Genomic DNA, 26,288 nt, shown 5'->3' with positions numbered 1-26,288 from the left:
AACAAGGGCATTTAGTTGCAATGCAGTCTCGACTTCTCAGGTGATGGCCCCATCCTCACATGGTAGATGAAATTTGTAGGTCTTCAAGCTCCACGTCATCACCATGAACCCAAACAGAACTTAAAACTATGATTTTGTCTCCCTAAAAAAGAAAGAGAAATAAATCTTTAAACCAAGAAATTTCAACATGCAAGAAAAAGAAACAAAAAACAATTTAAAGGAGACAGTGGGTGAGAAAGATGTTGGAGTAGAGGGATGGAAACTCCCTTCTATATAGGCAATTGGGTGTGCCCGGGGGGGTGAGGGGAATATCTTCCGCATGTAATTTTATCCCGGGAACCTTGAGGCAGCATGTGTTAAACATGAAATCGTTTGATAGCTAAAAAAGCCCCCTACGGCATGCCTTTTCTTCCTCACTATTTTCAACCCTAATTTTGTATGTTAGAACCCAAGAATCCTAGGATAATTTTCAAACACTGGAACCCAGGAATCCCAGGCAGCATGTGTTAAATATGAAATCATTTTGTAGCTAAAAATGCTCACTACGGGAAGAATTTTCTCTCACCATTTTTAACCCTAACTGTGTACCTCAAACTCTAGGATAATTTTCAGACATCGTAACACGGAAATCTCAGACACCATTTGTTAAACAAGAAATTGTTTGATGTCAAGGGGTATAATTCCCTATAAAATAAACTCAGTACATTCTGTTAAGTTTCCATACCGAAATTTCGAGCAGATTGCTACAAAACTCTAATCTTTAATTAGCTCTAACAGTCAAAAAAGTAATTCGACTCAACAATTACAAGGTATTTTCCTTTTACATTAATTATATAATACTAGTAAATAATTCAAAGCCAATAGCTTACTAATGCTGAAATAAGAAACTTTTGCTGAAAATAAATTACTTAAAAGCAAGTCTAAGTCGTCCCTTAAAGGTTTAATAGTGTGGAGAATGACAAATACATGTATCAATTATATTAATGCAATTTATTTTTCCCATCGATGTAGTTTCAGGAAAAAAAAAAACCCTCATTGAAAGGACTAATAAAGAGATTGATTAAAGAATAAAAATAAAAGAATGAAAGCAAAACAGGCCTAATCATTAGTTAGAGATAATGGTCAAAAGTAATTCAACACCCATAATTGATTTGCTACCATTACCATTCAAGTTGGGTGTTTATAAAGAGGGCTTTCCTTAGCTATTAGCATTCAGAATTAAAGCAATCAAAACACTATTTCATTTGCTCTTGCTTTATATTTCATGATTACGATGTCAAGTATGAGGTCTAATAAACTTGTTTTATTTTTTGCAATATCTTGTCTTCTTCTTCAAGAGAAATGCACCGGTGCTAGCGTGTGCAAAGAGAGTGAGAGAAAAGCACTACTTGAATTTAAGCACAGCCTTCAAGCTATGGATTCGTCAGGCGACGGTGCCCTTGCTTTCTGGCTCAGTGAGGAGTGCTGCCTTTGGAATGGCGTCTATTGCAACAGCCTAGGATACGTTGAAATGCTCGATTTTCGCTTCCGACCTTTTGTTGTAGCAGGTACAATTAGCCCTTCACTGCTTAAACTACATCATTTGACTTCTTTAAATTTCAGCAGTAATGATTTTAATGGAAGTCTCATCCCAGAGTTTTTTGGTTCTTTGAAAAACTTGATATTACTGGATCTCTCTAATGCTAATTTTAGAGGTCCAATTCCTTCTCTACTTGGAAATCTTTCAATGTTGGAGACTCTTAGATTGGGTGGCAACGGTAGAGTTTTCAATGTTGGAAAACTTGAGTGGCTTTCCCATCTTTCTCGTTTGAAAGAGGTTGATCTCCGTTTCACTAACCTGAGCAATGCCAATGATTGGTCTCAAATCATTAACCATCTTCCTTTGCTTCAAAAACTAAATCTGAGAGATTGTGATCTTCCAAGCATCTCATCTTCTTCTGTTTCCCTTACCAACTCTTCTACATCTCTCAACACTCTCGATCTCTCTCATAATAATCTCCCTTCTTCTGCCATATATCCATGGTTGTTTAATGTTAGCAGCAACCTTGAATCACTTGACCTCTCAAGTAACCAGTTGACAGGTCCAATTCCAGATGCTTTCGGGAACATGATGGCTATTAAAGAACTTTATTTGAGTGATAATCTTTTGATATTAGATGAGAATCAAGTTAGGGGAGATTCCGTGTTGAATGAAATCGGAAAACTACCAGATCTTAGGGTTCTAGATCTTGGGTACAACCTTCTAAATGGATCCATAAGCAAAAGCCTTGGGCAACTTTCCAACCTGAAAGTCTTGCGGCTTGCAGGGAATTCTTTTGATGGTGATGTGATTTCCGAAGCTCATTTCTCAAATTTCACCTATTTACAGAAGTTGGATTTATCCTACACTTCTTTGACTTTGAAATTCACCTACGGATGGATTCCTCCCTTCCAACCGAGTCAACTATTGCTTTGCTCTTGCAAGTTAGGGCGTCGTTTCCCAAATTGGATTCAGACTCACGTCCTAAACCCTGACGTTGATATTTCTTCCATAGATTACCTTGATATTTCTGCTTCAGGAATTTCGGATTCTCTTCCCTACTGGTTTTGGGACAAATTTCAGGGATTATCGTACATAAACATGTCTTTCAATCAGATCAGTGGTACTTTTCCAAATAAATCTATCCACATAATCCATCTAGATCTAAGCTCTAATAATTTCTCAGGAGCATTGCCACGTTTTTCTTTAGACTACTTTATGGATATGGGGACCATTAACCTTTCCAAAAACAAGTTTACTGGTTCAGTCTCTCCAATTTGCAATATTACCGGTGATGGTTTTTTGGCATTGTTTGATCTCTCAAATAATCTATTTTCTGGAGTGGTTCCAGACTGTTTTGGAAGTTTCCCGTTTTTAACAGCTTTGAATTTGGGTGATAATAGTTTCTCAGGCTCACTTCCCAGCTCCTTAGGATCTCTGATTTCTCTTGAAATGCTAAGTTTACGTGGTAATAAATTCTCTGGAGAATTACCTTCATCTTTACAGAATTGTGCCAAGTTAAAATTTCTCGACTTGAGTGATAATGAATTATCAGGAGAAATACCTATGTGGATCGGTCAGAAGCTTTCATCGTTGGTTTTTCTTAGCCTTCAAGGGAACCAGTTCAGGGGAAGGATTCCCCATCAACTTTGTGGATTGAAATATCTACAAATCTTGGACCTCTCTGTAAATAAAATCGCTGGTACCATACCACCATGCCTCAATAATTTCACTTCCATGGCAAAAAAAGAGAGTTTAGATAGAAGGATTGAGCATAACATCTTAGATACTGGACCTAGATTTTTATCTCTGGAGGGTGTGTATGGTGAGCCTATATGGATCATTCAGGTTAGATATGTTGATGAGGCATTGCTTACATGGAAGGGAACAAAGCAAAGCTATCCACAACTTGGATTGCTTCTAGCCATTGATCTCTCTTGTAACAAATTAACAGGAGAGATTCCTGAAGAATTAAGTAGTCTTCAAGAACTGGTTGTATTGAACTTGTCAAGAAACCTTTTTAACGGAAAAATTCTTCAAAAGATTGGGCATATAAGACAACTAGAGGTGCTTGACCTGTCAAGAAACAAGTTTTCAGGAAACATCCCGACCAGCTTGTCTGAATTAACATTTCTAAGTAACTTGAACTTGTCTTATAATGAATTGTCTGGAAAAATTCCAACCAGCACTCAACTACAGAGCTTTGATCCTTCGTCATTTTCGCATAATAGAGGACTTTGTGGTCCTCCGATTTCACCGAATTGCTCAATGGTGGAACCACGTCCCGGTAAACCTGCAGTAGGAGGTGAAGAAGATTCTGATGAGTTCATGAAATGGTTTTACACTGGCATGGGACTTGGATTTGCAGTGGGTTTCTGGGGGTTTTGCAGTGTTGTGTTCTTGAAGCGTTCATGGAGGCATTCATATTACCGTTACATGGATAATGCAAAGGATTGGGTTTATGTTACATTTGTTCTGCTGAAAGCAAGGTTAGTGAGGAGAATCAAAGCTCTTTCAACAAGGTAATAAATTTACTTTCTTCACTCCTTAACAAAGTTGAGAAATATATCCTTAAGTAAATAACAAAGTTGTATATTATTATTTTTCAGGTGTGATTAGAACTGCAACTGAAGGTGGTTTTTCCTGCATGTGAGAAAATCTTAATAAAAAACTTATAAATTAAGACATGTTTGTCTTTTTGATGATTTCTTTTTGTTTTTTGAATGATTTCTTTTTGTTTTTTGAGTGAATTCTTTTCGATGATTTCTAATTTCTATATATTAAGAAGTGATTTGTGATGGCTTTCTTTGATTTTTTTTTAATAGGTTTATGTTATATTTGGTTTGTATATTTATTTTTTGTCCAAAGTAATTTTGCAACACCCTAAATCCAGCTTAAAAGTTATAATCATATATATATATGTTACAGTAAATCATTTGAAAACCCAGAAACATTTGAATTGAAAAGATTTTATTTGCTATTGTTACGTGAACTTCCAGTTTACTAAAAAACATATCTTCATTAACAGATTCGAAAGAAACTATTAATTAATTATACTTTGAAAATGTTTACGGTTGCACCGCGGGAAATATCTCAGTCAAGTCCAATTTTGGAAAACACGATTAAACACATTTATTTGCAGCGAAATTCTTGGTTAAATTCGATTTGGAAAACATAAGTCGTGTTTTGAAAATCTAGCATTTTGATGTTCGTGAAGTTTCCCTTTAAAATCAATAAAGGGTTTAAAACGACATTTAAAAGTCCAAAATCGAACGGTCCCAAAAAGGTTTAAAACAGTCCAAGAATAAAAAAAAAAATACAACAATCCTAATATTTAATTAACCAGAAGAAAAGTAAAATATTCTATCCGAGCTCTTGTCGCATCGACCTGTACTAAGTCTAAGGGTTACCTGAAAGTAACAAATAAACAAAGAATGAGTTTCAAAATTCAATGTGCAACATATCATATCATCAACAAAAATTAATCAGACGTATATCAAAAACAAAAATTGTATTAGAACACAATAGATGCAGATTTACAATCATACTTTCATCCGCTACACACCATCTCCGACCATTCCAACACACCATATAGGGTATTGAATACCCATCCAGCTCAACACACCGTTTAGTGTCGGTATGACACTTTTCAAAACATTTGCAGCTTAGCTGCCAGTTCATTAAGCGATTTATCACCTTTTACAAAGATATGTGTGATTGTGCCACCAGATACGGCAAAGATATATTTGCTCACACTTCCCTAATATACACAAGTCCCACCCCAATGCACAAACATAATTTATCAAATATCAAAATATACATGTCATACATGCTCTTATAACAGATACAGATCAAACTTACCATAAAAATAGTTCATGCTAAGCATACATCGTATTAATCAAATAAATACATCAATATTTTTATGTTAACAGAACATCAAATTCTGGAGGTAGCTCTAACTGATAAGAAACCAATCCTACACGTATCAAAATCCGATAAGGCCTAATGAACCTAGGGCTCAAGTTACCCTTACGTCTAAACCGAAGGACCTTCTTCCACGGAGATACCTTAAGAAAGACTTGGCCACCCACAAAATATTCAATATCTCATCTCTTCAAATCTGAATATGACTTTTGTCTATTAGAAGCTGCCTTAAGACTATCACGAGTCAATCTAACCTTGTCCTCAGTCTCATAAATCAACTCAAGACCCAAAACTTGTCTCTCACCCAACTTAGTCCAACACAAAGGGTTACGACATTTACGACCACACAAAGCCTTATAAGGTGCCATCTGAATACTGGACTGGAAGTTATTATTATACACGAACTAAGTCAGTGGAAGAAACTCCTCCCAAATACCTCAAAAGTCAATCACACAACTCCGTAACATATCCTCCAATATTTGAATCACCCTATCAGATTTACCATCTGTCTGAGGATGGAATGCAGTACTAAAGTCCAACCAATTACCCAAAGTCTCATTAAGCTTCTTCCGAAATCGAGAAGTGAAGGGAGGATCTCTATTAGAAATAATCGAGACTGGAACTCCATACAATCTAACAATCTCAGAAACATACAACGTAGCCAATTTCTGAAGGGAATATTCTGTCTTGACAGGAATAAAATTAGCAAACTTGGTCACACGATCCACGATGACCTAAACAAATCCTTCTTTAGGGGTGAGCATTCGATCGAATCGAATCAATTCGAATGAAAAAATTTCGAGTTAATCGAGTTGACAAATCATATTTTATCATCCTAATTTGATTTGAAATTTTCTCGAATCGAGTCGAGTGAGATGGAATTCGAATCGAATCGAATCGAATATATTTGTTTGAGTTAAATTTTATAAAATAATTTTGGGTCCTTGCAACCATTAACACCCACCGTAATAAAATTTATCCACCTTAATCAAAATTTTTATTAACTTTCATCACCTCATAATTTATTTATTAATCTTTTATATACGGGTTAGCTTCTTTGTTTGCTTAGTTGTTTCAATCATCTTGATTCTTGTCACTATGTATTTTGGAATTAAAAATATATTAAATGTAAAATGTGATTTTTAATAAAAGTTATTTTAAAGATAAAATGTGAAATTGATACCAATATAAAATTTTAACATGAAAATTTAATGGCATAATTAATAATTCAATTTTAGTATAAATATTCAATGTGACTAAATAATTCAATAATATAAATAATATAAAATGTGAAATTTAATTTAATAATATAAATAGTAGATATAAATAAAATTATTACTATTTATGTTTAGTGATTTTTTTGGATAATTTTGATTTTTTATTTGAGAGTAAAAGGTGAGAAGTAAAAGTTTAGGGGAAAATAAAAAGTTTTGGGGAATAAAATTTTGAGGGAAAGTAAATAGGGGGATAAAAATTTGGAGGGAAAATATTAGAAAAAATTGGGGGGGATGATTTGGGGTAGATGGGAGGTGAGATTGGAAGGAAGTAAAAATTTTAGGGGGAAAGTGGGAGGGAGTAAAAAATTTAGGGGAAAATAAAAAGTTTTGAGGGTTTTGGGGAGTAAAATTTTGAACAAAAATAAATGGGAGAGTAAAATTTTGGTGGGAAATGGATTTTGGGTAGATTGGGGGGTTGGAATGGAAGAAGAGTAAAAGTTTTTGGGGAAAAGTGGGAAGGAGTAAAAGTTTTGAGGGAAAAGTAAAAAGGTTTGGGAATTTGGGGTAAAAATGTAAAATATTATAATTTGATATTCGAATTATTCGAATTATTCGAGTTATTCGAATTCGAAAACTCAACTCGATTCGAACTTGAAATTCGAAAAAAAATTCGAGTTGACTCGAATAACTCGATTCGTTTAACTCGAAAATCGAATTTTTTTCAATTTTTTCGAGTCAAATCGAGTTTTGCTCACCCCTATCCTTCTTAGTAGGTGTTAAGACCAACCCCCTAACGAAATCCATAGTCACCCGTTCCCATTCCCAAAGGGGAATCTTAACGGGTTGAAGCAAACCCAAAGGTCATTGGTGCTCAACCTTAACTTGCAGGCATGTTAGACAACAAGAGAAAAAATCAGTTACCTATTGTTTAAAACTAGGCCACCAATATAACTCTCTGAGATCTCGATACTTCTTATTCCTACCGAGATGCATAACATAAAGGCTACTATGCGCTTCCATAGAATAGAATGCCCCAAATTAGAGTCGTTAGGCACATAAACCCAACCTCAAAAACATAGAATGTAACACCCCCGACCCGCTCTAGGAGTTTCAACTAAGTCGATGGCATTACTTCGACCATCGAAGTGATTCCATAAAGCCATTCTTTTTACTTAGGTCCATTTGATTGAAAATCACTCTTTAGTTTTTAGGAAAAACATTCCTAATTTTGAACTGAATTTATTTAGTAATTCAAGTACAATAATATTAATATGAGGATTTAAAAAAAACGATGAAAAAGCTTTCAAGAAAAGTATTATCTATACTTTAAGTATTTTATAAAACAGCTAAAAACAAATAATAGTTTTTAAACTGAATGTCATGCAAATACTAGTAGCAATATTTAAATGTCATGCATAAAATAAATAACTAACAATTTCCAATAATAATTGATTAAGGGCAATTTTAAAGAAAACTTAATAGTAGAACTTAATAAAAAAATTGACTTGCTAATCCGAGGGTCTTTCGATGTCTATTCGAATCTTATTTTTTGCATTACCTGAGAGGTAAGGAAAAGGGGGAATGAGCTTACAACGGCTCAGTGTAAGACTAATCTTAAATCATTATATATAATCAATCATACAATAAACTATTTAATTCATAGCATAATAATAATTTAGGCATAATAAAATGAACATATAATAAATCTGTAGCACCCCAAACCCGGCCCAGAAGTTATGGCCGGATCCGGCATGCCACATCAAAAACGTAAAAAAAATTTCCATTCTAAGTCCAGAAAATCGTACTTGATGTTCAAAAGATTAATTCATTAAGGGTTAAAGTAAATGGAAGCTGTGCACCAGGTAGGAAACCGGAAAAGAGGTGGTGAGTCCATCGGTACCAAGCTCCCTTCGGATCCAATCCTAGACATGCATACCGCCATTGCCACACCTTAACGTCATGGATATTTCTAGGAAACCGATTCGATTAAGTCATTTTTAGCAAAAGTGATTCATTTTGGAAAATACTTTCATTGCGGAAGCTTTGCTTGTTGTCGTGTTATTTTGAAATCAACTGTTGTTTTTGAAAACGCGCCCTAAAGCTATCCAATTTCAACAGTTAAAATAAGTATTACCTATCTTAGTAATACATATTAAAACCATCAAAAATAAATAAGCGGCCTTATTACATTTAAAAGCCCAAAACCTCAAACGTAATTAAAAGGATGTCCAGTTCACGAGAAAAAATCAAACTTTCGAGCGGGTGGCCACTCGAATTCCTCACGCTCAATCCCACTATGGTTGGGGATTTCCTGCGTGGATGAAAATAAAAGGGATAAGTTTGGGGAAACTCAGTGTGTAAAGAAAACCCATTCAAAGTCCAAGTCAGCTCAAGCCCATTGGGCCTAAGTCCATTCAAGTAACAGTGATACTGGGCCAGAGCCTTTTTCAGATTACAATAAACTGGGCCTTAACCCCTTATTCAAATAACAATATGGCCCATAGGCCCATTTCAAAATACATGCAACATCAATAACATATGAAAGCCCATTTGGGGAGACTACTCAACCCACCAACCACTACACTCCACCTGTACCAGCCATACACTCCATGTGGGGATAGCTCAACCTACCCAGCCCAACACTCCATAGTTGCAGCCTTGCTGCTCAGTTAATAGTAAATTAAGGCAAAGCCTCCAGTACGTGGACAAGCCACTTTCAGTACTTCCTCCGTCAATATCCCAATCCCATGCATCAGATAATAACAACATGGCATGCAGTAAATAACAACAGTCAAACATGCATTTAGGTCAATTTAACCCTAAGGGTATTTCGGTAATTTATCTATTAGGGGTAAAACTGTAAATTTTCCACTTTTAAAGGTATTTCAGTAATTTATCTATTTTAGGGTTTTTCATGCATATTCCTACTTTTCACGTACTAACGAATCACGCATCGAGGGTTCTTACGAATTGGGCCGTTGGCCCATATTCCAATTTTGGCCCATTAAGCCCAAAAATATCGAGGCACGAAATCATGCACTTTGCAGTCCAAATTTTGCAGTTTACCAAAAACATTAATCGATTTACCTCACGAGCATTCGCACACTCGCAAATCTACAAAATACAGGTTTTCGGCATTTCGGCTTTTCGACTTTTGCCGATCCAGACTAAGAAAGAAGGTGTTAGTTACACACCTGTTTGCGACGATATGCTGACGAGATCCACACACAAACCGCCTACAATTGGATTACTAACACGTTAATCTAACTATTCAAATACGAACTACGTATTAACCCCTTACAATATTCGGCCAACCACACCTACAGATCATAATAAGCTTATAAGAAAACAATAAGCAACTCATTAACAAATTTTTGTCAATGTTTACCACATAATCATAATTTCACTGCAAGCTGTCTTTCTGAGCAACAGTCACTAAATTATTTATAACTGGAGCTACGAAACTCCAAATCAAGTGCCGTTAACTTTCCCTGAAAATAGACTCATATATCTTCTATTCATAAAATTTTCAGAATTTTTGGTTTAGCCAATCAATACCAGATTTTTCTCAAAGTTTCCCATGTTTCACTGTTTGACTAATCTGACCACCCTTCATTACGAATCAAATTTCTCATTGTACAGAATTCAAAATATGTTCTTGTTTATTCCATTTGAAACTAGACTCATTAAGATTTAATTACATAATTTATGCAGCTTCTAACTCATCTCCCACAATTTATGGTGATTTTTCAAAGTCACGTTACTGCTGCTGTCCCAAGCAGATTTATCACCAAATCACTCTTTCACACCTAACTTGCATGCTTGTTATTTAAACATGTATATCACCAATCAATCATCACATATCTATGATTTTACTTAAGTATAATCTCCATTTCATCATTTTAAAGCACAACATGTTAGCTGATTTTTCCCTTTAACATCTAAGGCACATGCATGCTCATTTGTTTGGCTCAACTTCACCTATCTTCCATTTTTCATCAAAAGAACATGAAACAACAACCATTTCCTTCATTTTAATTCATGACTAAATGCTCACAACACAACTAAAAATCAAAATATACTTCGAGAGTTAAGGTAGAATCAAGAAGAACTCATGAACCTCAAAATAGAAGTAAGGTACCAAGAACTTACCTTCAATTTTCCTCCTCCTAATGACCGAATACCCAAGAGCTTTCTCCTCTCCTTTCTCTTCTCTAACTTTCAGCTATGATGAACAAAGATGGACAAAACTTTGTTCTTTTCACCCCTTTTTCTTTTAATAAAACTTCATATTTCATCCATTTAATTCTTTAATACAAAAGGCATGAAATTCTTATCATGAAACATTTACCTAACCCATTATCATGAAACATTTACCTAACCCATTATCATGGAACATTTACCTAACCTATTATCAATTTGTATCAATTTGTACCATAAATTATGGATATCAAGTGTACATTTTGTCTACAACAACATGATAGCTGGCCACTTCATGTAAAATGGGAGGTTTGTCATGCAAATCCTCCTATTTTGCACTCCAATTTATTTGGCCACTTCAATTTAGCCTATAGCATTTTCAAACATTTTCACATAGGTTCTATTTCATAATTTCACCCCTTTTTTGTTATGGAACAAAAATTAACTAAAATTGTCGGGTTCTATCTTAAGTTTGGGCTTTCTAGAGGCCCACTAACATAATTAAACCTATGCCAACATTCACAGAATTCCCGAAAATTGGGGCGTTACAAAATCAATACATATACAAAATGTAATTATGATGCACATTTATGTTTTAATTTAATTTTTTAATTTCCCACCCGTCCATTCAAACAGCCCTCAAGCATTGCTCGACACACCATCCCATATAACACATAACAATAACTGACCATCTCGGATTTGATTTTCGATTATGGTCGTTCACTAGTCATTTATGACGATGACTATTACTACCGCCTCGGTTTCATCCAATTTTAATGGTGTTTTAAAATGACCATCTTGTACTGTCCAGTTTAGATGGCTTTACACATGAACTATCATCCCGGTTGGCCTAGTTTGGTGGCTTTTCAGCCTACCATCCTAGCTTATCCATTTTTGATGACATTGCCACCTACTTCGTGCAATACTAACTTTTGGTGTGGACTTAAATTGTCACTGTCCCCAACGGAACTCCTCCATCCTCCATTCCTAATTTCACGTAATATGCAGATATACTCATTATCAAAATTAGATGCTATGCTTATTTAGCACATTTACTATCACAACTTATCATCAAATGACATGTAATCATGCATTCAATCAATCTCACATATAAACACATATATTTGGCGCGTCTAAAAAGAATAACAATAACATATATATAAGAGGGCTCGCATAAAACATACATAGAGTTCGCACAAAGCATGAATGAGGTTCGCATAACTAAATATGTATAACTCACCTATTAAGCAATTAAAGATCGCATATAATTTCTATGGGTTCTTATATAATCTCTACATGCTTACATTACAATTCCTATAGTGTTCGTATGATATTTCCTCTAGGTTCGCATATTATACAGTTCACATAACAACTCTTTTAATTTCCTAACACTACAATTAATCATAAATAATGTTTTAAGTTTAGATCCCACACCTAATTTGAAGACTTAAAAACTTTAGCTTTGGAGAGACTGGTGATCTACTTAAGAAAAGAGGGAAGTTTTTGAATTCCTTGATTAAAAACCGATTTAAAAATGGAAGAGAAAAAGAAAGAACTCAAGAATTTGAAAGAATTTTGTGATATGAGTTTTGAAGAAAAAATAGAGAATAAATAGAGTGAAGGAGGATAAATTCTATTAGGATTTGAAAAGGAATAATTTGAATTCTAGTTAGGATAAGAAGATAAAAAAAAATATGGACTTTTATTTCTATTTGAATTTATTTTAAAAGAGATATAATTTCAAATTAGGATAAAATGATTAAAGTTAATCAATGATAAAATATGAATTCTAGTTGGGATTGGATTGGTGTGAATTCGATGGGAGTCAAACACAAATTTGATAAACAAGGAGGTTAGCGCCTTAACTAATGGGCTATTGCCCAATCTTTCTTTTTTTTTTTTTTTTTTTACGCTTAATTATTCTTATTCCTTCTTGTTGGAGGACTGTCATTTTCAAAATAAAAGTGAAGGATAGGATTTAAACTTGGGATCACAAAAGGAAAATGAGAGTACTTTATTACTTAAACTATAGTTTATTTCTTGTTTATTTTAGTCAATTAATTGTAGATATCTATTTGGGGCTCACCTTACCTATTCTCTATTAGTTTATATAATTACTCATTTTTTCTAGTTTATTTGACTATTATAGTTTTTTTAAATACTCCCCGTTTTAGTTCATATATAATTATTAATACACATAGTCAGGACTCACTATTAATATTTTATTTTACCTTTTTCCAATTAGGTCCTAACTCAATTAAAACTCATTATCCCAAAATAAACCTAGTAATCAAGTTTTGTTCTAATTAAACCTAAAATATTATCTTCATAATTTAATTAATTATTTTTATCCTAATTTTAATATTCATTTCAACCCCATAATTTTGTACCTTGATTAATCTAATTCCCTATATTTTGAGATGTGACAAATCTACCCCTTTAAAAAAATTCGTCCTCGAATTTTAGTTACCTTATTAAAACAAGTCTGGTTGAAGCTTGATTTCTTCAATGGGAACGATATGGGGAGGATCAGAATGATATGGACCCACCTTGCTTTTTCTGTGCCTCAGAGTTTTTTTTCTTTTATGAGACTTTTTATGAATAACCTATGATGTCATTGGCGACGTCCTTATCTTCCCGTCCTCTTGTCACATAAATTAAAGTTGGTTGCCTTGCTTCTACATGGTTCATGCCTTGTGTTGGCGCTCTTGGGTCTCGATTTCTATCATTTCGGTTGGCACCACTATTTCCTTACTTTTGGTTCTGATTTTGGCCTTGAATTTGCAGTTCAATTGAACTATTCAATCAAAGACAATCCTTTATTTGGTGTTATTTTGATCCACACATAAGGCAAGCATCGATCTTTCTACAACATTCTCTTTTGTGGTATTTCTGACAATGTTGACATTTTGGAGCAAGTTCTTCAGTGGACTTAGGTTGCGGGTTAGTCCTTTTTATAGGTTTGTCGTTCAAGTTGTTTGAACCTGAATCCTTTTTATTGTGAATTTTCTACTTCTTTTCCCGTTCTTTTTTTTTTATTTCCTCTAAGATTTTGGCTTTTTCAACCAAATTTTTGAAGTTCCTTTCTCGATAAAGCACCACTTGAACTTTTAGGTCATATTTTAACCCTTTTTCGAATCTTGCACTTTTGTTCTCTTCCTTTGCCACCAAATCAAGAGTATAGTGACTTAATCTCAGAAATTTTGCTTCATATTCTGAAACTGATGTATCTCCTTGTTTTAACTTGATAAATTCATGTCTACAGGCTTAGACATAACAGGGACCTACATACTTTTTTTGAAAAGCTTCTTGGAAATAATTCCAAGTTAATCGTTCTGTGTTCCCCTCTCAACTGCTTGCCACCATCTATAGGCCTTGTCTCTTAACAAAGACACCGCTCCTTTTTTAATTTCTATTTAGGAGTGCATTCGAAATCATCTATAATCCTTTCTGTCATTTCCATCCAATACTCCGTCACAGTAGGAGTTGTTCCAACGACTTCTTTGAACGGTTTAGCCCCATTTGATTTGAGTTTTTGGGCAACAATTTTTCCATTTCTGTTTCTCGATCCAGAAACTCTTTAGAGAGCTTTTATCATAACCTGAGTTACAGTGTCGTCTCCCATGGTGCCGTCTCCCATGGTGCCATCATTTTAATTTTTCATTCCCATATCTCTGTTCTCATGACCTCCCTTATCATTAGCGATCGAGTTCCCTACGTACTCTTGAGTTGGTTTTCTCCTTGTACCATAGGTGGTTCAACGGGTATAGCCCTACGGGGTCTACCAGTACCACGTCTACCTTGAGTATTCATAGTAATATTTCTACAATTTCAAGTAATTAGTACTCAAATTTAAGTTTTCAGTTTCCGCTACCTTTCCTATCTAAAGTTTTCCTACTACTTAGGAAGTTTTTCTACAGTACCTGACACCGGACTTCCTCGGATTAGCTTAAAAACCTACAATTTCATGAAATTTGTTTCTAAACATGCATACTCCTTCAAATTTTCCAACTCATGTTATAGAAAACCTAGGCTTTGATACCACTTATGTAACGCCCCGACCCGGACTAAGAGTTTCAGCTAAGTTAAAGGTGTTATATTTGATCACTGAAGTGATCCTGTAGAGCCATTCTTTTTACTTAATTCCATTTGATTGAAAATCACTCTTTAGTTTTTGGAAAAACATTCTTAGTTTGAATTAAATTTAATTAGTAATTCTATTACAATAATATTAATATAAGGATTAAAAAAAACGATTAAAAGGCTTTCAAGAAAAGTATTATCTATACTTTGAGTATTTTATAAAATAGCGGAAAACAAATAATAGTTTTTAAACTATATGGCATGCAAATGCTAGCAGCAATATTTAAAATGTCATGCTTAAAATAAATAACTAGCAATTCCCAATAATAATTTATTAAGGGCAATTTTAAAGAAAACTTAATAGTACAACTTAATAAAAAATAACTTGCTAATCTGAGGGTCCTCCGATGCCGATTCGAATCCTATTTTCTCCATTACCTGAGAGGTAAGGAAAAGGGGGAATGAGCTTACAACAGCTCAGTGTGAGACTAATTTTAATATATAATCAATCGTACAGTAAAGTATTTAATTCATAGCATAATAATATTTTAGGCATAATAAGAGGAACATATAATAAACCAATACATATACAAAATATAATTATGATGCACATTCATGTTTTAATTTAATGTTTTAATTTCCCACTGTCCATTCGAACTGCCCTCGAGCATTGGTCAACACACCATTCCACATAACACATAACAATAACTGACCATCTTGAATTTGATTTTCGATGATGATCGTTCATTGGTCATTTGTGACGATGACTATTACTACCACCCCGGCTTGGTCCAATTTTGATGGTATTTTAAAATGATCATCCTATCATGTCCAGTTTAGATGGCTTTACACATAAACTATCATCCGGGTTTGCCAAGTTTGGTGGCTTTTTAGCCTACCATCCTAGCTTATTTGTTTTGGATGACATTGCCACCTACTTTGTGCAGTACTGACTTTCGGTATGGACTTAAATTGCCACTGTCTCTAACGGAACTCCTCCATCCTCTATTCTCAATTTTGCTTAATATACACATATACTCATTAGATCATACTCATTATTAAAATTTGATACTATGCTTATTTAGCACATTTACTGTCACAACCTATCATCAAATGACATGTAATCATGCATTCAATCAATCTCACATATACACACATATATTTGGTGAGTGTAAAAAGAATAACAATAATGCATATACAAGGGTTCGTATAAAGCATACATATAGTTCGCACATAGCATGAATATGGTTCGCATAACTAAATATGTATAACTTGCCTATTAAGCAATTAAAGATTGCATATTATTTCTATGCGTTTATATATAATCTTTACATGCTCATGTTACAATTCCTACAGTGTTCGCATGATATTTCCTCTAGGTTCGCATATTATATAGTTCACATAACAACTCTTTTAATTTCCTAACACTACAGTTAATTAGACATAATATTTTAAGTTTAGATCTCACACCTGATTTGAAGACTTAAAAGCCTTAGCTTTGGAGAGACTGGTGATCTACTCGAGAAAAGAGGGATGATTTTGAAGATTTTGAATTCCTTGATTGAAAATCGATTTCACAATGGAAGAGAAAAAGAAAGAACCCAATAATTTGAAAGAATTTTGCAATGTGAGTTTTGAAGGAAAAATAGAGAATAAATAGCGTGAAGAAGGATAAATTCTATTAGGATTTGAAAAGTTGTAATTTGAATTCTAATTAGGATAAGAAGATAAAAAAAAATATGGATTTCTATTTCTATTTGAATTTATTTTTAAAAAAGATATAATTTTAAATTAGGATAAAATGATTAAAAAATATGGAATTTTAATTCTATTTAAATTTTAAACAATGATAAGATATGAATTCTAGTTGGGATTGGATTGGTGTGAATTTTATGTGACTCGAGCATAGGTTTGATGAACAAGGATGTTAGTGCCTTAACAAATAGGCTATTGCCCAATTGTTTTTTACTTTTACGCTTAATTATTCTTATTCCTTCTTGTTAGAGGATTGTCGGTTTTCAAAATAGAAGGAAAGGATAGGATTTAAACCTTTGACCACAAGAAGAAAAGGAGAGTACTTTACCACTTAAACTATATCTTATTTCTTTTTATTTTAGTCAATTAATTGTACATATCTATTGGGTCTCAACTTACCTATTCTCTATTAATTTATATAATTACTCAATTTTTTTCCAATTTATTTAACTATTATATTTTTTTAATATTCCTCTATTTTAGTCCATATATAATTATTAATACACATAGTCAGGACTCACTATTAATGTTTTATTTTACCTTTTTTCCAATTAGGTCCTAACTTAATTAAAACTCACTATTCCCAAATTAAACCTCATAATCAAGTTTTGCTCTAATCAAACCTGATTATGTTATCTTAATAATTTAATTAATTATTTTTTATCCTAATTTTAATATTCGTTTCAAGCCCATAATTTTGTAACCTGATTAATCTAACTCCCTATATGTTGGGATGTGACATTGAACGCCATCACTATTCAACCCAAAATAAAGAGTACTACATTCCTCAACCTGACAAAACCACTGAATCAAAGAATCGTCCCCCAACTATTTAACTCGAATCTAATCAATCTAAGCCGGCTTAACTTGTAACTCGATTAACAGACTTCTATCATCGAACAGACTTAGGCGAGTAAACATCACCCTCAAATCAAACATTGCTCTACGACTAAGAGCATCAGCCACAACATCGGCCTTATCGAGAAGATATTTAATAGTGCAATCATAGTCCTTAAGCAACTCAATCCATCTACATTGCCTAAGGTTCAACTCCTTCTGTGTAAAAAGATACTTGAGGCTCTTGTGATTATTGTAAAAAATATACCTCTCACCACACAGATAATGCCTCCAAAATTTTAAGGCAACGACAACCGCAACCAAATCAAGATTGTGCATGAGATAGTTGTCTTCATGTAACTTAAGTTGTCAGGATGCATAAGCCACTACCATATCATCTTGCATCAGAACACAACCTAGCCCAACATGTGATGCATCACTATAAAACATAAACTTTTTGCCAAATTCAGGCTGTATTAGAACGGGAGCCTGAGTCAAAACAGATTTGAGCTTCTCAAAGCTCAATTGTTGCTCATTAATCCAAACAAATGGTATGTTCTTACACAACAACTTAGTTAGAGGAGTTGTGATAAGTAAGAACCCCTCAACAAATCACTAATAATAACCCATAAAACCAGGGTTGACTCGGATCCCCTTACCGGACACCACATGACCAAGAAAAGTAACATTTCTTAACCAAAACTCACATTTTCTCAACTTAGTGTAAAGTTTTTTTATCTCGGAGTATCTACAGAACTACTCTAAGATGCTCATTGTCGAAACCATTTTCAAATCAAGTTTTGGAAAATGGGAATCGATTTTAAAAAACGAAAACGGGAGTCGCCACCAATCTTTTTAGGTGTGATTGGATCACCTTTAAAACATTTTGTTTTAAAATCATTAGTTTTGGTCCACGAAATAAAAGAATGGGTTCGGGAGTCGGTTACGTACGAGGAAGGATTAGCACCCTCGTAACGCCCAAAAATTGGTACCTAATTGATTATCAAATGTCTTTAATGTCGGAAATTTAAAAAATTTTAAGATATAATCCTCTTTAAAATACTTTGATTTTGAAAATTTGGGTTCACTCGTATCAAAACATTGACACTAAGTTAACCTTTTGGAAATCCCTATCTCGAAACGACAAATCGCCACATCCAATAAGTTAGGACACAACGCTTTGAAATTCCAAGACAGTTGCTCGTATTTTGAAAATCTTAAAACTTAGAAGGGTACTTGACTATTCGAACTCAACGAGAAAAGTTGTAACCCAATAAGTTAGGGCACTACTTTTCTCGAAGCTTTCAAATACTAAGCATTACCTTTTTATTTTTATAAAACTTTTAAATATTGTTTTAAATGACCTTTTAGAGTGACAATTTTATATTACTGAAACATAGATATTCAAATAGCGTATATTATAAAGTATTATAACACTTTATATAAATGCAATCACTATATAGAGGTAAAATAGAACAATAAAAATAATCATGCTAAGCAAATAGGAATATACCAAAAGAAAACATAATAAATGCACTAATTATATACAATATATCATAAATAAAACATTAAATAATATAAAAATATGGTAAATATTAATGTGTAAAATATGTATGAGTAAAATAGATGACATGCATAGCAAATGGATAAATAGAATCTACATAAAATATAAAATCCAATAATTTAATGTACACATGAATGGATTAATAAATAAAATGATGCATATAATACAATATATCAATGTACATATATAAAAATATGCATTTGAAAGTAAATTATAAAAGTCTAAGATATTACATAACATATGAAATACATAACATAACAATAATATATTAATGCTAAAGTAAAAACAAATATTGTATAATAATAAAAAACATAAGTTTTAAAAATATATGTATAATATAAACAATTGATAAATAGAATGAGCATATAAAAAAATGTGATATTTAATAATAAATTTAAAATATAATATATAATAAAAAATATATTTATAAGAATAATAATTATATAAAAATATAAAATATATTGGTTTAGAAAAATAATGTATAAAATATCAAATATGTAAAATAATTTATATTTATAATGAAATGATTATATAATATATATACATGCATAGAAAATATATATTTGAAAATAAACTATATAAAAAGGTTAAATATTATGATATATAAAATACATAATCAAATGTATAGAAGATAGAAAAAATATACATATTTGAAAAATGAAGAAATTAAAATAAAAGAGTTGAAAAACTAAGATAGACGAAGAATAAAATAAGAACAAACCACAGAGAGTAAGAACGCAAGAGGGAGAGAAATTTGAGTGAATGCTCTTCAAGAATTCTTATTGCTCCCCAAAACTCAAGTCATTTACAATGAAGGGAGAGGCCTCTATTTATAGTTGAGCCTCCCAAATCCAACGGTACAGATCAATTACATCAACGGTTAAGATTAAAGGATATCTACAAATTAAATCTCTAAGATTACAAAATCATATCTTCTAAGATTGTATATCATATCTAAGATTGCAATCATATCTAAGATTGCAATCATATCTAAGATTGTATCATATCTAAGATTGCAATCATATTTAAGATTGTATCATATCTAAGATTACATATCATTGAAGATTATATTTCCATATGAGTCAAGCTTGTAGATGGACCTTAAATCTTTTCAAGTAATGGGCCATTCCGATCGGGCCAAATTATATTTGTAATTCTGGACTGAACTTGGACTTCGTGTTTTTTTTGGGTTTATTATTTTAAATACTGAAATGGGCCGGGCAAAATTGAGTGCCTACACTCATCATGTGGTATGGAATGATAGACACTGAAGCTGTACCCTGTAGAATATTGATACCAAACTCGACCTTCCTATCCGGAGGCAACCCTAGCAACTTATCAGGAAAGACATCTGGAAGCTCTTTAACTATCTAAATATCCCCAAAAGAAGAAACCACAGAAGTCAAATCATGCACAAATGCTAGATATGCCTCATATCCTTTCCAAACTAATTTTTCGGCTACTAGAGTGGTGATCACATTGAGAGGTAATCTCGACGCTCACTGATCATAACAACCTTCAAATCATCCTAAAATATCAAAGTCACCCTTTTAGTAGCCTAGTCCAAGCTGACTCAATTCTCTACAAGCCAGTCCATACCCATAATGTAATGCCCCAAACCCAGCCTAGGCGTTATGGCCGAGTTTGGGAGTGTTACGGAAAAGGGTTTTGAAATCGATGATACTTTAATAAAACGTCCAAGCTTTGAAAAACTTATTCACTTATATATTTGTTACTGAAATCAGTAAATGTTATCCTTTAAGGCTATCCAAATCATTTCACAGCGAAAGTTTGAAAAAACCGTTTAAATCGAAACCACGCTTGTGTTTTGAAAAATGACATTTGTTTACGTAAATTTGATATTTTGTCAAATTGTTACAGTTTAGAAATCATAACACAACCAAACCAAAAATTTAAACTCAATAGTCCAAAAAGTCCGAAGAGTCCAAAAATTTCAAAACTCTCACGAAAACTAGAAATTTAAGTAAAAACCATGAAATAATAATAAATGAAAATAGTTTCCCGTCGAATGGTCACCACTGAGCTTCTGTCGCATTGACCCGCCTAAGTCTGTGGATTACCTAAACAAAACTGACAAACAAATGTGAGTTTTTGTAAACTCGGTGTGTAACCTAACAAAAATAGTCATGCGACATACTTAGAATTTCATAAATAGTCAGATACAAATTTAGACCAAAGTCCATAAGAGATACGGTTATCATAGTCAGTTAAGCAAAATAGATATACAGAATCCTACCCCGATCCTTTACACACCATCTTCGACCATTGCATCACACCATGTGGGGTTAAAAACACTCACCCATCCCAGCACACCATATAGTGTCGATGCGACACATGATAGATTAATATGCAATCAAGCTGCCAGAATATAGGCGAAATGTCGTTGTACAAATCACTTCCTCCATATATGGAAATCCCACCCCAAACACAAATACAGAATACAGAATTAATAGAATTAACATGCGTAACATGCTCGTATATAGATAACATATATATACACTCAAATAGAACAGTCAAATATAATTAACAGTGTCCTACTCAGATCAAACTATTACAATATCAGATCACATGAATTAGGGTTTGGTTAGCCCTTACCGACCCTACGGTAGGCCTACAGTTGATTGGATTGACCCGTGCAACCCTAAGGAAAGTTTCAAAATTTTAGGCCAATATACTCGTGTGGGCCCACCTGCACAGATTGGCCAATGCTTAGCACATTTTATGAATGATTTCTCCTTACATTTGGTGAATTCGATGCTCCTAATCCCTTAATTTTATGTTTTATACTTAGGTAAGCATAGGAGAGTAAAAAGAGCGAGAAACGGGCCAAAAACGGAAAAAATGGGCTAATATAGGAAATCAACACGGCCTGGACCTCCTCACACGAGTAGACCACACAGCCGTGTTAATATGGCAGAATTGAAGTACGACTTACACGGGTAGACCACACACCTGTGCCTATTTAACAGCCTTGACCACGGCCTGAACCTATCGCACATGGGCGTGTCCTTGTCAAGCCCAAGTATAGTCTAATTCAGAAAATGCCACTTTTGAGGGCTTTTAGGCATTCCAAAGCCTATAAAAACACCCTAGAAGAGGAGAATAGGGAGGCACAGATAGGGAGTAAGGAATTACTCGAAGAAATCTGATTGATCCATCTCAGAAGCAGGATTATTCATCAAGACTGAAGGTCTCCCCTTAATTTCCTTTCAGGAGTTTTTGGGTTTTCTTTATGTTTTGCATTCATTACTCTTCTGAGATGTTTTCCTTTATAATTATAAGCTAAATCCCCTAAATACCTAAAGGGAATGAAGCCTAAGATGAATCTTGTTATTATTATCTGAATTGTATGATAAATATTTAACTTGTTCTTAATTATGTGTCCTTAATTCTTGCTTTGGTGTTTCAGGATATTGATTCAAGTTAATGCGCTTATTCAAAGGAGAAAAAGTCACTGTCTAAGAGTAAATTTGTCATAATTAAGCGGATTTGATTACACACATAGAGATAGGGTGACAAGATTTTACCGGATTAGGGTGAAACTTTATAAGGGGATCCATAGATCGAGTTAATGCAACCCTAGGGTGTTAATTAGAAAGAGATTTCAATTATTCAGCCTAGGTTTAGATGTTATTAGTCTCAAGAGAGATAATAATATAACTTAGGGATTTCTACGGAACAAGTTGAATGACTAAATCGTCTGATTCAGAGTCAAATAACAAGTGAAGTCTAGGTGGATTTTTCCTTGGGTATTGTCTTAATCAATCGAATTTTCCAAAAAGTATTTTCCCCAATTTCCTTTCTGTGATTTCTTAGTTTAGTTAATTGGTTTAGATAAACAACCTTTTTTATTTTTAGGCTAGATAATAGAAAGACAGTCAATACTAGTACTTTTAGTTCCTTTGGGTTCGACAATCTGGTCTTGCTAAAGCTATACTCATATTCGATAGGTATACTTGCCTTCATCGTGATAATAGTTAGTTTCAAGTATGATCAATTATAAATTTATAAAACTTATCACAAATAATCACGACCAAGTTTTTGGTGCCGTTGTCGAGGAGCTAAGATATTAGGAACACTCGATTTTTATTACTTTAGCCATTTACTTTTATTGCAATTTAAATTTTGTTTTGATTTTTATTTTTACTAAATTCTCTTTTTTCTTCTTCTGGCAAGTTCTTATAGTTTATGACTAGAAGAAACCTGTCAGGACCATTACTTTTTGACGATGAGATCGATATCACAGCTCGCAGAAACCGAAGAGAAATAAGGTGAAGCTTAAGATACACTAAGGAAGAGCAAGAGGATGATATTCAAACCACAACCGAGGATATGGCTGAAAATCAGGAAAATCTGCTACCCCCTGCTATTGCCGCTGATCAAATAAATCAAAATCATGCTCCACGCAATATGTATGATTATGCTAAGCCAAATTTAATAGGAACTGAGTCAAGTATAGTTAGACCTGCTATTTCTGCTAATAATTTTGAACTGAAACCTAACACGATTCAAATGATACAGCAATTTGTTCAGATTGATGGTTTGCAGGATGAGGATCCCAACGCTCACTTGGCAAACTTTTTGAAATTCTGCGACACATTTAAAATTAATAGCGTTTCTGATGATGCCATCCGCCTTCGGTTATTCCCTTTTTTATTGAGAAACAAAGCTAAACAGTGGTTGAATTCATTACTACGAGGGTCAATCACTACTTGGGAACAAATGACTGAAAAGTTTTTATTAAAATATTTTTTGCCAGCTAAAACGGCTAAATTACGTAATGATATCTCTTCTTTTGTGCAAATGGATTTAGAAACACTCTATGATGCATGGGAGAGATACAAGGACCTCTTGAGAAGATGGCCTCACCATGGGTTACCACTCTGGCTATAGGATCAAACGTTTCACAATGGCCTGAATCCCTCGAGTAGACAAATGGTTGACACAGCTACTAGTGGGACTATCAATAATAAGACACCTGAAGATGCCTATGAATTTATAAAAGAGATGTCACTGAATAATTATCAGTGGCAAGTCATGAGGACAAAACCAAAAAAAGTAGCTAGCGTTTTTAATGTCGATTCGGTCACCATGCTCACAAATTAGGTAGAACTTTTGAATAGAAAATTTGATGGTTTACTTGGTTCTTCACAGGTTCACCCAGTAATGCAATGTAAAGCAAGTGGAGGTGGATCGAGCAATATAGAATATCCACCCTATGGCCACAGCATGGAGAACGAGCAATTAAACTACATGGATAATAATCCTTGATCTCAAAATAATTCTTATAACAATACTTACAATGCAGATTGGAGGAATCACCCAAATTTCTCATGAGGAGGCCAAGGAAATCAGAGACCACCTCAGGGCTTCCAATAACTGCCTTACCAATAAGAGAAAAAGTCGAACCTTGAGGACATGCTAACGAAGTTTATCTCAGTGTCAGAAACTAGCTTTCAGAATATCGAGACGGTACTTAAAAATCAACAAGCGTCGATCCAAGGGCTCGAAACTCAGATTGGACAGCTTGCCAAGTTGATTTCTGAATGACCACAAGGTAGCTTGCCAAGTAACACTGAATCTAACCCAAAGGAGCAACTCAATGCAATAACTACTCAAGATGGGAAAGGGTTAGTTGCATCTGAACCAGAACCAAGGCAAGAAACTGTGGTAAGTAAAGATAAAGGTGAAGTATGCCACAATGAGTAGAAATCGATAAGTATAGAATACAAACCTCGTGTGCCATACTCTACTGCGACAAGGAAAGACCGCTCAGACGAACAATTTGGTAAATTCCTTAAACTTTTAAAGAAATTACATATTAACTTACTGTTTATTAAAGCCCTTTCGCAGATTCTAGCAAATAAAAGGAAGTTAGATGAAGCGTCGCATGTGGAACTGCCAAAACAATTATTGACGTTGGCACAGGTGAACTCACACTTCATGTGGGAGACGAAGCAATCACCCTTCAAGCTCGTAATTTGAGTAACAAATCGAAAATTGAAGGTGCTTGTACATATCGTTCTACTAAGACTGACAATATGGTGCAACCTACTTTGCAGGAAATAAATTTGAAGAACATACGTGAGCCATGTTCAAGCAACAAAAAAGGACCTATCCATGAAGAACGAAGGCTACAAATAGAGGAGTTAGATGAATGGCGGACATATAGACTTAGAAAACATAATAAACCAAAACCAAGCCAGGACGAGCTAAATACCTTACCAAATAAACTTAAAGTTGGAGACAAAGTACTACTAGATACAGCAAATCCTCCCATTGCCACTTCTGAACCAAATAAAGAAATTATTCTTACAGTACATAGCATTTTTCCATATGGTACAGTCGAGATAATTCATCCCAAATTCGGTACGTTCAAGGTAAATATTACTCGTCTTAAACCTTACGTTGATAAAATTGACAGTATGGATGAGAAGTGTAAACTCCTCGAGCCACCATGATCACACATCAGAGAGGTAAGTCGAGCTTAGACTATAAATAAGTGCTTCTCAGGAGGCAACCCGAGCATTAACAGTATTGATTTCTTTCAATTTTAGTTTTTACTAGTTAACATACTAACCGAATCATGAGACGCAGGATTTCTAAAGATCACACGGCCAGGCACACGGGCGTGCCTTAAGCCGTGCTCACATCAATAATGGCGACACGGCTGTGCGATACGACCGTGTGAAAACAGGGTAAAATTTTTCCTCAACATGGGATGCGATAATTTGCCACGGCAGTGTGATAGGGCCGTGGACGAAACTGCCAAAACAACAACGGCGTGTGACACACCTGTGTTTTGAAACCATGGTCGAAATTGAGAATTTAGCACGGGCCTGTGACACGTCTGTGCCCAATACCCGTGGTCGACACTATCAAACTAACATGGGCATGGGAGAAGTGAACGAAGAAGGATACATCCATGTGCACCAACACACCCAAGGAACGCGGGCGTGGGCCGAATGTCAGAAGCGCCTAAAATTAAAAATTGTGAAACACACGGGCAAAAATTAGGGCACACGGGCGTGCCCCACGGCCTTATACCCCAAAAATATATATAAACCGCTTACTATTCATCATCCCCTTCTCCAAAAATCCCTAACCCTAGCCGCTGCAACTTCACACGCCCTACCTGCCACGCCTGTACGCCGACCACAACACTATT

General features: G+C 34.3%; 2 protein-coding genes and 1 non-coding gene across 3 annotated transcripts; 2 read left to right on the top strand and 1 right to left on the bottom strand.

Annotated features, from left to right (window-relative positions):
* Positions 1 to 1,273: 1,273 nt before the first annotated feature.
* Positions 1,274 to 3,179, top strand: LOC108458786 (receptor-like protein EIX2). Its single transcript, XM_053027626.1, has 2 exons — positions 1,274 to 3,029; positions 3,127 to 3,179. Exons 1-2 carry the CDS (start codon positions 1,274 to 1,276, stop codon positions 3,177 to 3,179), a joined length of 1,809 nt encoding a protein of 602 aa, XP_052883586.1.
* Positions 3,097 to 4,224, top strand: LOC128293293 (receptor-like protein EIX2). Its single transcript, XM_053029086.1, has 2 exons — positions 3,097 to 4,041; positions 4,129 to 4,224. The coding sequence occupies exons 1-2, from the start codon at positions 3,257 to 3,259 to the stop codon at positions 4,136 to 4,138; spliced, it is 795 nt and encodes a 264-aa protein (XP_052885046.1). The 5' UTR covers positions 3,097 to 3,256; the 3' UTR covers positions 4,139 to 4,224.
* A 19,666-nt stretch (positions 4,225 to 23,890) lies between these two features.
* Positions 23,891 to 23,997, bottom strand: LOC128293409 (small nucleolar RNA R71). The gene has a single exon (XR_008283591.1). It is a non-coding gene; the product is annotated as a small nucleolar RNA R71 (small nucleolar RNA).
* Positions 23,998 to 26,288: the final 2,291 nt, after the last annotated feature.

Source organism: Gossypium arboreum, chromosome 5 (assembly GCF_025698485.1).
Source record: "Gossypium arboreum isolate Shixiya-1 chromosome 5, ASM2569848v2, whole genome shotgun sequence".
Lineage (NCBI taxonomy): Eukaryota > Viridiplantae > Streptophyta > Magnoliopsida > Malvales > Malvaceae > Gossypium > Gossypium arboreum.
This window is presented reverse-complemented; position numbering and strand designations above follow the sequence as displayed.

Bases quoted from the DNA above. Each gene is read 5' to 3' on its own strand.
- LOC108458786 (XM_053027626.1), top strand. From the start codon at position 1,274: ATGTCAAGTATGAGGTCTAATAAACTTGTTTTATTTTTTGCAATATCT. The intron at 3,030-3,126 runs GTGCCAAGTTAA...GGTTTTTCTTAG, and splicing joins ACCTTCATCTTTACAGAATT to CCTTCAAGGGAACCAGTTCA.
- LOC128293293 (XM_053029086.1), top strand. From the start codon at position 3,257: ATGGCAAAAAAAGAGAGTTTAGATAGAAGGATTGAGCATAACATCTTA.